The 12,666-nt window shown below is 33.7% G+C and overlaps 1 protein-coding gene across 1 annotated transcript in view; it reads right to left on the reverse strand.

The window, feature by feature from the left end:
• PMS1 (PMS1 homolog 1, mismatch repair system component) overlaps nucleotides 1-12,666 on the reverse strand; it is a 107,801-nt gene that overhangs the window by 88,408 nt on the left and 6,727 nt on the right. The window contains 2 exon segments of the mRNA XM_074215503.1: nucleotides 751-853; nucleotides 10,689-10,871. Of these exon segments, the coding sequence (XP_074071604.1) occupies nucleotides 751-853; nucleotides 10,689-10,871 (286 nt within the window).

The following is a 12,666-nucleotide window of genomic DNA, read 5'->3' on the forward strand; positions in this document are numbered from 1 at the left end:
ACTACCAATAAAAATGTCTGGAATGTACCCCTTCCTCACCTGTGCCTCAGGAGACTTTCTCTGAGGCTTCTCTTAGGCTTCATGAAGTGTATTGCTATTCCCCAGTTCTTAGAGTGTTCTCCTCCTGAAATAACTAATGTACATTCCTTTGCAGGAGGGACTGTTTGATCTTTGTCTTTAAATTGTCCAGAACTGGGTGGCTATGTGGCGCAGTGGATAGAGCACCAGCCTTGGAGTCAGGAGTACCTGGGTTCAAATCTGACCTCAGACACTTAATAATTACCTAGCCGTGCGGCCTTGGGCAAGCCACTTAACCCCATTGCCTTGAAAAATCTAAAAAAAAAAATAAAAAATGTCCAGAACCTAGATCATTTACACACAGTAGGCATGAGAATAAAAGTTTGCTGAATGAGCAAGTTTCATCTGCAACACTCTGATACTGGTCAAATATTTTTACTTTAGTGCCTTAATATAATATGTTACTGTAGATTAAGAGCCTGCTTAATTTATTCATATTGTCTTGTCCTATTTGGCTTGTAAACAATTACAAGTATTTCTAATATGGTTGAACAGGATTTGGGCTGAGAATTAAAGTCTTTAAGCAAATGGCCTTAGCAGTTCCAACTAAATGTCCAGGAGGAAAAAAGATTTTGCTAACAAGGATAGGGTATACAACTTATAAAAGCTTTTAAAATATGCTGAATAAGATATAGATGAGAAAGTGAAAACAACATTGCACAATTTCTTTACCTTGTCCAAGATGTGAAGGCTTTTGGGAAACTATATGACCACTGCTATCTAAAACATACTGGGTGCTAAAGTTGTCAGCAGCTGTCTTTGTTGTAATTAAAACCTGAAAAAAATTCAAATGAAGTGATTTTTAAATGTTTAAAGTGGACCCACTTAATAGCTGTGTGTCACTGAGCATATCACTTAGCCCCATTGTTTGTAAAATCAAAACTAAAAATAAAGTGGTCCCATAAGCTAATCTAGATTTCAAATGATTCTTATTCATAACTCTACTTATAACAGATATTTTAATTTCTGTGATAATTTCCATTATTCATAAAATTAGATAAAAGAAGGATGGAAAAATAGTAATGTTTGTTTTACTGAAAATTTTAGTGAGTTTTGTAGATTATATTTTCTTTGTGGCATAAATATAAAGTTTTCTTAGAATTCCTATTTACATAAATTTGTTCAAGTTAAAAAAATGGTTTTTGTTTTGGGGGGTTATTTATAAAATAGATTTAAATAAACTGTAAAGTTTGCTTTTTTTTTTTTTAGACAGAATCACAGTAATACTTTTACAATTGAAAAATCAACTTTTGGGGCAACTAGCTGGTACAGTAGATAGAGCACCAGTCTTGAAGTCAGGAGGACCTGAGTTCAAACTCAATCTCAGACACTTAATAATTATTGCCTAGCTATGTGAACTTAGGCAAGTCACTTAATTCCATTGCCATGCAAAAAAAAAAGAAAAAGAAAAGAAAAATCAATTTTTTTACATTTACAATTTATATACAAAATAGATTTTGAGTTTTTTAAACAAATTTTATGCACACAAATTTTTCAAATACCACTTTGAACACCATGGTTTCTGTGTATGCCATTGAAAGAATCATCAACATTCAATATAAACTTTGCATAAACATAATTTATTATTTACATTAAAGGGGGAAAAAACTAAAGAAACCATTTGTTCCAGAATGAAAAGGATTCCTACACTGTTATTTCTGGCCATGGAAATATAACTTTGGAGCAGAGGTCATATGACAATTTCTAATACTAATGTTTTCTTCACTCAGTCGCTTTGAGAGGAAATTGGAAAGGAAGAAAATGATCAAATGTGGCAAGGAATCTTAATGGAGAATCAGTTAAGAGATAGAAATTTCCCTAACATGTGAGCTTCATCAGTCTACTGATAGATACTGGCCTTCTTGCTGTTCCTTGCACATGATAGTTATCATCAGGCAGGATTAAATACACAAACTATACAACTATCTGCCTCTGTATATTTAAGCAATTTTTCAGGCCCTTTCCCAACTACTTTCTACTGTCTTCTAACTCATAACCAAAAATTCTCCCTAAAATTAAGTTAAATTCCACTTAATACAATTCAAATCAAATACCTATTTAAAAGATTCCCCTCTCTCAAAAAGAATATTAATTCTTGCTTAAAATCTCCTGGAGGCATTTTATTTTTTCTAAATGAATTATTCTAGGATTGTACCTTTAAAAGTCACCCTGTATTTATATACTCTCTTCTCCAAAATGCCAAGGTCAACTGAATTCTATTTCTATTCTCCAAAGAACTAGCCATCTGAGCCAAGATGGTGTCATAAGCAAAGGATGGCCTGGAACTGAGTTCTAGTACTAACTCTGCCAGTGGCTTGCTAGATGGTTCTGAATAAATGATTACACTATCATCTGTAAGATGAGAGTGATGATAAGATGCAGATGATGCTAATACTTTGTAAGGTTATGTAGTGTCTTTGGCTTAATAAGTTCAAAGCATTTCCTACCTAACCCATTCATCCTTTAAATATACTAGTGAATGACAAATATTTTCTAGTCTAGTTGTCATGAAATGCTAAAAAAGAATGGACTCTCAAATGAATTAATGCAGCAACCAAGAACAGAACCAAATATCTTACTCTCCAAAATATAAAAATTATAAAAATTAAAATTTGTATAGTGTCATAAGAACTGAAATACATGGGAATTGATCTGTGACTCAGTCATGGACAGTAAAGACATTCATGGGACTATTTTATAAATTATAAACTACTAAGTCACATTGTCACAAATTTCAAGAATATAGTTCAAATTAACTGCTTTAATTAAATAAAAAAATCAAAATTGGGAATTATTGTCCAAATTTATTAATATATGTTAAGCCATTAAGAGAATGTCTACCTTTAATAATAGCACAAAAATGATTCCCAAAAATCATACTTTACTAAATTGAGAATGAAAATACATGTGTCCTAATCCTGATTCTACAGCTAATTAGCTGGAATAGTTTGAACAAATCTCTTAAACTCTTTGGTCCTTTGTAAAATGGAAGATGATAAAAGAGGGTTAGTAAAGATATAATTTGATAAGTTTTCCTAATTTGCATTGTGCCAGGCACTTGGATATCAGGAGATAAAAAGTTAGATAATATTGTGCTATCTAGAATAAGAATGTAACATTATACATATGTGTATATGTACACATATGTATATATCTGTATATATATATACATACACATATATTTATTAAGCAAAATAATTCAATACTTAAATGATATCTAAATCCTTTTTTGTTTACTTTCTATGATTATTTTATTGAAAAAAAAGACAAAAAAAGAGAATTCCTATAATACTTGGGTATTTACTTTCATGAAACTGTATTATTCTAAAAGCAACCTAGAGAGCACTGGCCCTGGAGTCAGGAGTACCTGAGTTCAAATCAGGCCTCAGACACTTAATAATTACCTAGCTGTGTGGCCTTGGGCAAGCAACTTAACTCCATTGCCTTGCAAAAAAACCAAAATAAATAAATAAATAAATAAAAGCAACCTAGAACAATAGCCTTCAGGAATAGGGAATTTTCTTAAATCAAAGAAATCTTAGCATCTTGTGAGATAAAGGAACAGGATTTCTGCCTCAATAACAATTCCAAATCAGACTATGTATGTACTGATTATAGGAAGGAAGATAGGACATAATCTTACAAAGGCACACTGAAGTTAAATTGGAACAAAAGAGGTGGTGGTAGAGCCAAGATGGCAGAGAAAAGACAGGGACTCACAAGAGCTCTCCTAAATTCTCCTCCAAACAAGTTTATATAATGCCTCAAAACAAATTTTTGAGCAGAACACATAAAAATCAGGATTAGGGGTGAAACAATTTTTCCAGTCCATGACAACTTAGAGGGTCAGCAGTATAGATCTGATGCAGGGTAAAAATAAAGCAAAGTCCAGCACAGGCAATGCCAAACAACTTTCTGAAAGACAACTGAATCAGCTGAAGCAATGGTGCCCAGAGCTCTCAGTCCATAGATGATAAAGGGGTTGGGTAGCTGATCAGAAGGGGATTACAAGGGTCCCTTTTCCTGGGATTGGGAGCATGACTCTCTCTGTTGCAATGTGTGTACACAGATCCAGGTCACAGTCCTGGCTTACAGTCTCAGGATGAGGAAGAACACTAGCACAACAAAGCTTGCAACAAGGGAGCAAGAATGCTTGTCATATCAAGGCAGGAAAGGCTGCTTTCGGTCACACACAAAAGTGAGCACAGGTCAGGAGAGTAGTAAACACATCTCTATTCAGATTATACTTCTTTCAAAGAGCAAAAAACTTAACATACCCTAACAGCTACCTCTGAAAACAACTGAACAAAAAAATCTGAAGCATTAAAACAATGTCTAATCTACCCTAAGAGCAGAGTTTAAATTTAAGATAAAGTTGAAAGTCAAGAAAGCAGCTAGAAAAGTGAGCAAATAATAATAAAGAACCTGACCACAGAAAGTTCCTATGGTTAAGATCAAACTACAGTTAAGCTCAAATCACAAATTCAAAAGAAGACATTGTAACAGTTATACTCAAAGCTTTAAGAAAAATATGAATTGGTCTCAGATCCACAAAGAATTCCTAGAAGAGTTCACAAAACAATTTTAAGAATAAAATGAGAGAAAAGAAATAAGAATTCAAGAAAATCATAAAAAAGAGTCAACAGCTTCATAAAGGAGGTACAAAAAAATAATGAAGAAAATAACACTTTAAAATCAGAACAGACCAAACAGTAAAAGAAACACAAAAATTTATTGAAGAGAAAAATGCTTTAAAAAAGCAGAATTGGTCAAATGGAAAAGGAGGTATGAGAAAAAAGAAGTGATGAAAAAGATACCTTAAATATTAGAACTAGGCAAGTGGAAACTAATCACTCTACAAAACATTATTTTTTGCTGTAGTTGTTGAGGCAATTCAATCAGGTCTATTGTTGCTGTTGTTATTTCAGTTATGTCCATGTCTTCATGATTTCATCTGGGGTTTTCTTGGCAGAGATACTTGAAGTAGTTTGCAATTTCCTTCTCTAATTCATTTTATAGATGAGGAATTGAGGCAAAAAGGTCTAAATGTATTACAAAGGCAAAGAGCTGGGAAGTGTCTGAAGTCACATTTGAACTCTGGTATTCTTGACTCTAGGCCAGTATTCTATCCATTGCACCACCTAACTGCCCATGAGCTATCAAGAAACAATAACACAAAATGAAAAGGATGAAAAAATAGAACAAAATATCAATTTCCTCATTATAAAAACAACTGATCTGGAAGATAAAGAATAGATAATTTAAGAGTTATTGAACTATCCAAAAGTCATGATCAAAAAAATCTTAGATATCATCTTTCAAGAAATTATAAAGGAAAACTGCCCTGATAGTCTAGAACCAGAGGATTAACATGAAAGGAAGAGTCCAACAATCGCCTCCTGAAAGTGATCCCAAAATGAAAACTCCCAGGAATATTGTAGCCAAATTCCAGAGCTCCAAGGTCAAGGTGAAAATATTGCAAGCAACCAGAAAGAAAAAAGACACAGGACAGCACAAGATTAAGTCATTTTTATATTAGAGGATCAGTAGGCAAAGGAATTAGCATTACAACTAAGAATCACTTATCTAGCCAAATGAAAAACAATCCTTCAAGGGAAAAAACAGATATTCAACGAAATAGAGAATTGTAAAGTACACCTTATAAAAAGAGATTATAATATGTACAATTTTTTTTTAGTTTTTTGCAGGACAATGGGGTTAAGTGGCTTCCCCAAGGCCACACAGCTAGATAATTATTAAGTGTCTGAGACCGGATTTGAACTCAGGTACTCCTGACTCCAAGGCCAGTTCTTTATCCACTACACCACCTAGCCACCCCTTGTACAAAAATTTTTAAAGCAATTCTTTTTGTGGAGGCAATGAATTGGAAATTGAAGACATGTCCATTAATTGGGGAGTGGTTAAACAAGCTGTGGCATGATTGTGATGGAATATTGTCCTATAAGAAAAGACAAGTAGGATGCTCTCAGAACAATCTGGAAAGATAAGACATGAACTGATACAAAGTAAAATAAGCAGAACCAGGAATAGTGCACACAGTAAGAACAATGTTATATGATGATCAATTGTAAATGACTTAGCGATTCTCAGCAATACGATCCAAGACAATTCTGAAGAACTTATGAAAAATACTATCCAACTCCAGAGAAAAAAAACGATTAAGTCTGAAAGCATCCTTTTTTAACTTTATTTTTCTTGGTATTTTTTTGCTTTTGTTTTTCACCACATGACTAATATGGAAATGTTTTGAATGACTGCATAAGAATAACCTATAAGCAAATATGCTAGCTTTTTCAACAATGGTGGGAGGTGAAGGAGGAAGAGAATTTCGACCTCAAAATTTTTTTTAAATAAATGTAAAATTTTTTTATATGTTAATTGATGAAAAAATAAAATGTTAAACAGATATGTATTTTTAAAACAGCATATTTCTACTCAAACAGATAAGGGATTTCATTTATTTGGATATTACCACCAATGATATGGTTTACAACTCCTGTTCATGTCCTTAAAGGTTTCCCACAAGGAGTCCATTTACCCTACTGGAAGCCCACTTAATTGTCTCCTCAGATTCTGAGGATACTAAGAGAGCCCACATGTGACAGCCTTCTTCCTCTTGCCACACGTGGGATGCCATACACATGATGAATCATCTTTACTACAGTTTTCCTAGTTATCTGCTATGTGTTATAGCCTGTTCCTGCCTACCCTACCCTGCCTATCCTCCATATTCCCCCAAGTAATATTAATTTTTAATTTTAAAGGTTGACCTGTTCTTTGACTCAGTCATAGAATATTATTAGTAGAATGCTAGTGTTAAAAAAAAAATTGACCTTTGGTTCTGAAGAGGAAAAAAATCCTGTAGACCTTGTAAAATGTTACTTTGCATCTTACAAGGTCCACTCCTTTGCCTCTCGGACTCTTCCTTTTCTACTGATTGTTTTGCTACATTTCAAACTATGAACCTGTGCTGCATGCTTTCCCACCATCTCCTCTTCTAGGCTTCTCAACTCCCTTTGGTGTGCTGTCTTTCTTCATGCAAACACTTCTTCAATGTATTGTTGTTCAGTCACATCTGAATCTTCAGGACCCTCCTTCATGCTACCTTCTCTCTCCTGCCCCCACCCCAAATCATAGGGTTCTAATACTGTCCATGCAGTTTTCCTGGCAAATTAATGAGCGTGAGTTGCCTTTCACTGCTACAGTGGATTAAAGCATACTGAGATTAAGTGACTTGCCCAGGGTTACATACCAAGTAAATATGTGAGCCTGGATTTGAACACAGGACTATCTGACTCCAGGTCCAATATTCTATCTAATGAGTCACCTAGCTGGTTCTTGGCCTCACTATGTATCTCCTTCCAAATGTTCAAATCAATGTACCTTTCTAGTATTCTTTTAACTACTGTGTTTGTATTTGAAAGTTTATATTAAACTCTGCTATTTTCATTAGAAATGCTTGGAAATCTTCTGGTGACTTTCATTAAAGGTTCTCTTTTTCCCTCAATGAAGAATTTTCTCCTCAAGTTTTACTCAGTTTTTGTCTTTTGCCCTTTTTAAACTATTTCTTTCTGTCTGCTTGCAGTATTTCTTGTGAACTCTTTCTATTATTCTTCTGCTTTTTGATTCTAATATGCCTTGATTGTTTTCTTCTTTCAAGATATCTTGAAATAAAGTGTGTAGGATTTTGTGGTAATGATTTTGATTACACAATTTTTAGATTCTCTCTCCTTGACCTGTTTTTAAGCATAATTGGAGAAGATGCCTACATATTCTTTCTCTTCTTTTTTCTTCTCTCAAAGAATCACTGATTTCTCTTTGGTCCATTCTAATTTTCAGAAGTTATTTTTGGTAAAGCTTTGCAACATGAATAGAGTTTATATTCTTTCTAATTCTAGAGTTCCCATTTATTTTCTCATATCCCTTTTAAAAAAATCTCTTAAGCTTTCCAGCAATTTTAGCAGTAATTGTACCTATGCCATACCTTTATCTGAGGTTCTGTGCACCGTTGCTATGAAGTTATTTTCTTCATCTTGGTCTATGTCCTAGATTCATAAAATTGCTTAATTATCAGCATATTCGCCTTATTCACAGTATCAGTTTTATTGAATGGCACTTTTTTGTACAGCCTCGTTTTGACTGATCTAGCACTCTTGGATATAACATGTCATCCATCATCATGATGACAAGTACATATGTCTCCAGACTATATTGTTCTCAACGGTCTTCACACCCACTGGTGTTAGTAAACAAAGTCCTAAAGATCTCAAGTTTTTCTTGAATAGTCTAGTTACCCAGTATTGAACTCTTAAAGAATATAAAAGTATTTGGTCAGTGTGATACAAAACTTTCAGATACTAATGCTTTCCGATGTAAAATTTTCCATGTTTACCACTAGATTTAGAACCCTGCTAGTATATGACTGCCCTGAAGTTCTTGAGTCTTCTGGGGTCCCCTCCTTCAGGGGAGGTTATTCCTGGAGTTTCTTTACTATAGATAGCATTTTACATAAGGGAATCAAGCTGTCTTGTTCCTGGTACATAATGCTGCTATAAGTTCCCAGTTTCTCTGAAGCACCTTGAAAAGTCTTCATGTACTGTTGTCTCCCCAGCACTTCCAGCTAGACTCATACTATACTCTCTGTAAACTTTAGGGTGTTGCCCCATGTTATCATGGCTTGGATAAAGACACTTAATATGGTTCCCCCCCCATTCCCCCCCAATAATTATTTGATCTGATGTTCTTTTTTGGTCTTCTTTTGAATATATAAATATAGTAACCAGACTACTCTGTTATCTCTGCTAGCTTGCTAAGTCTCCCCCCTGATCTTTCCATCTGACTTGCAGCCTGTTTTTATTAAGTTGTGTCCAATTCTTTGTGATGCTGTTTGGAATTTTCTTGGCAAAGATACTAGAATGATTTACCATTTCCTTCTCCAGCTCATTTTAAATTTTATAGGGTGAAGTGACCTGCCCAAAGTCACATAGCTAGAAAGTATCTGAGGTCAAAGGGGAACTTGGGAAGATAAAGTCTTCCAGACTGTGGGCCCAATGTTCTATCCACTATGCCATCTAATTGACTAGCCAAAATCTCTTAAATGCATTGTCTCTCCCAGTCAGAATGTGAGCTTCTCAAGAGTAAAGATTATTTTGTTTTACTATTTATAACCTCAGTGCTTAGTACTTTATGCTTATATGCTTTGCACAGAAGTATTTAATAAATGCTTTTTTCATTTACTCATTCATTCAAAAGCAAGGATGCCCATTATCACTACTATAAGTCAGTCAATAGGCATGTATTAAGCATTTACTGTATTTCAGGTCTGTGGTAAGCTGGGGATATGATGACAGATCTGAGTTCAACTTTACCCTCAGACACTCACTAGCTGTGCGATCTTGAGTAAATCACTTCACCTCTCTCAGTCTCAGTTTCAACTGTAAAATGGGGCTAAAAATAGTATCAATCTCCCAGATTGTTATGAGAATGAAGTGAAATATTTGTAAAAAGCACTTAGCACAATGCCCACATAGTCAGCATTTAACAAATGTTTGTTCCCTTCTGATCCTCCTTTGATGTAGACATAAGAATATATATCCTTGAATAGGTCACAATTATCTTATTCCATTTTCTTCTTTGTTAATAGCAATACAACTTTCTTCATAAAAAGATTTATGTACTTCCTTGCACAGAGCAGGCATTCAATAAATGTGTTGATTATCTAAGCAGTAATTTTTTCTGAGAAGACTGATTCTCAACATCAAAGCTATTATTTTATTAATAACTAATGCTTTCTTATAGACAATAATAAAATAAACTAGGATAAGGCACCATGATACAACGAAAAGTTTTGTATTGTTTCTAAAAATTTTCAGGGAAGGAGATGTTAGAGAATCTTCTAACACATTCCATAACATTTCAACTAGTTTAACAATACAAGCAACAGTTATTTATAAGAAAAATCAAAATTGTTTTTTATTTATTGTTTTTATTTATTAAAATGATTAATGGATAGTCCTTCCCTCATTTCTTAATTCTGAATAGTAAATTTAGCTTTATTTCATATTTATTGAATGTCTCAAATATACAAATGAAAAGTAAATGTATAGGTTTAATTAAACTAAATCTTATAGGTTTAATTAAATTAGAATTGTATAGGTTTAAACTAAAAAAAGAAAGGCAGTTATTTTAAACAGAAAATTCATCATACAGAAACTGCATTCACAGTTTAAAAAAAAAAAGGAAAGAAAATGTCACATTGCTTCTATAACCCTGAAGTAAAAAAGACCAAGTATAGTGCTGCCATCTAGCAAGCAAACTCATAAATTACTCAGTAGCAGCTCTGAAAGTGAATACAGACTTAACTGAGATAATCACAAAAAAAGAACAAATTCTGATTTTTCTAATATTCTACCTATACCAAACCCAAAGGTAAAATATTATTTGTCAACTATAAACAAATGCCAAAAAATAAGTGATTTAAGTTGACAAATAAGAAATATGCATTTCAGGATATATAGATATAGATATAGATATAGATATATAGATACATAAAGGATTATAGGAAAATATTAATGAAATTCCTATCTTACCTCAGCTATACAACAAATTGATCCTAAGGCTTCCCCACGAAAACCGTAAGTTGTCAAGTTTTCAAGGTCTTCATGACTGTTTATTTTTGAAGTATAGTGTTTTATTGCCATCACTGGTGCATCAATAGCTTTGATCCCATCTCCATTGTCTCGAACTTCTATCTTGTCAAATCCATAATTTTCCTGGAACAATAAAAAGTTATGAAAAACTATTCAAATGATTCCTGAATTTCTAATTCACCAAGCACAACAGATACAACTGAATCATGTCACATTTTTATAGATTTAAATATGGGGATATTCAACAACAAATTTCTGTTTTTCAAGTATTTTGTCTCTGGCTATAAATTGTAGTAAAGAAAATGTTTTCTGAATCATCTTACACATATAATTGCTACTAAGTTTCTAAACACAAATTATTCTAATAGCTGCTTTCTGTGCAATTTTAATAATCATCTTTCCTTCAAAGTACCTTTTCTGAAATCATTATCAAGATTTTAAAATTGTCTAAGTCCCCATGAAGCAAAATCAAAATTGTATTCTTGTAATATTCTAAAAATAGGGTAATCTACTAATTTCGAAAGAAATCTACCAACAAATGGAACTTGAATTTGAAACCATTAACAAACTACTAATTTAAAAGACAATCTCATTTGAGATTCACAATGATCCTGGTATAATAGGTATTAAGGGTACTTTGATTCCTATTTTTTAGATGGAGAAACTCAGAATCAGAGAGCTTGTTTATTTTATCTATTTTGAAGATGTTTATTTTACTTTCATAAATGATTTTCCTTTTTCTTTACTAATTTAGAGTGAGGAGAGGCCTTTAAAATCATCAGGCAAGTAGTCTCCTATAGAATTTTTGAAATGTTGTTTCCCTATTTCATTTGTATAACTAGGTAGCTGGGTGGGAACACTAGTTAGGGGCAACTAATGACATATGGATAGATTATGTGGAATCAGGAAGACCTGAGTACAAATCCTATCTTATAACACTTACTAGCTGTGGCCCTGGGCAAATCATTTAACTACTCTGTCTTAGTTTCCTCAATTGTAAAACAGGGATAATAACAGTATCTACCACTCAAGGCTGTTGGGAGGATCAAATGAGATAAAAACTGGAAAATGCTTAGCATAGCACCTGGCACATGGGAAGCACTTGTAAATATTAGCTATTATTATGACTATTATCAACTATGAAGTCTGAGTCCTATAAAAGAGTGTCTGAAAACTATTGCCACATTGACATAAGCTGATACTCTTAGTAGAAAGCACTGGGGGAGGCAATCAAAAAAGAAGGCAATGCCTATAGCTCTCAAGGAATTTCTTTCTTATTCATGTCCCACCAGGAGTAGAAAATGGTAACTTGCAAAAGAACATGGCTGGACTGAAGAGTATTCTTGGACTTCCAATTCCTCTTTGCCTTCTGTCCATTGTACTCAATTTTCTTAGAAGAAGACATAAACTAAAGTTCCTAAGAATGAATGGGCTTTTCCAATCTTAGGGGCTTACTTTATAAATAATCAATCCTACATTCAAAACATTTCCAAGTTTAAGAAATCTTGGGTTCAAGTGTCAAGATCTTAAAAATTAAATAAGTAGTTTTACTCAACAATATACTAGCTGGAGAAGAAAACCACTAACATGGTATCTATATCTAGAGATCTGAAGCTCTATCACGTGGATCCAGAAGACCTGGGCTTTTCCAAACCTCTAAGTGACTACACAAGTTGCTAGGTGGCAGTTAGGTGGTTCAGTGGATAGAATGCTAGGCCTGGAGTCAGGAAGACCTGGCTCAGTAACTTACTAGCTGCTAACTATGGTCAAGTCATTTAACCTGCTCTGCTTGAATCCTCAACTGTAAAATGAGGATAATAATTGCACCTACCTTCCCCCCAAAGTTGTGAGGATAAAAATAAGATATATGAAAATAGCTTAGCATGGTGCCTGGTACATAGTAGTCTTTTTGTAAATG

The sequence above is a fragment of the Macrotis lagotis genome, chromosome 1 (assembly GCF_037893015.1).
Source record: "Macrotis lagotis isolate mMagLag1 chromosome 1, bilby.v1.9.chrom.fasta, whole genome shotgun sequence".
Lineage (NCBI taxonomy): Eukaryota > Metazoa > Chordata > Mammalia > Peramelemorphia > Peramelidae > Macrotis > Macrotis lagotis.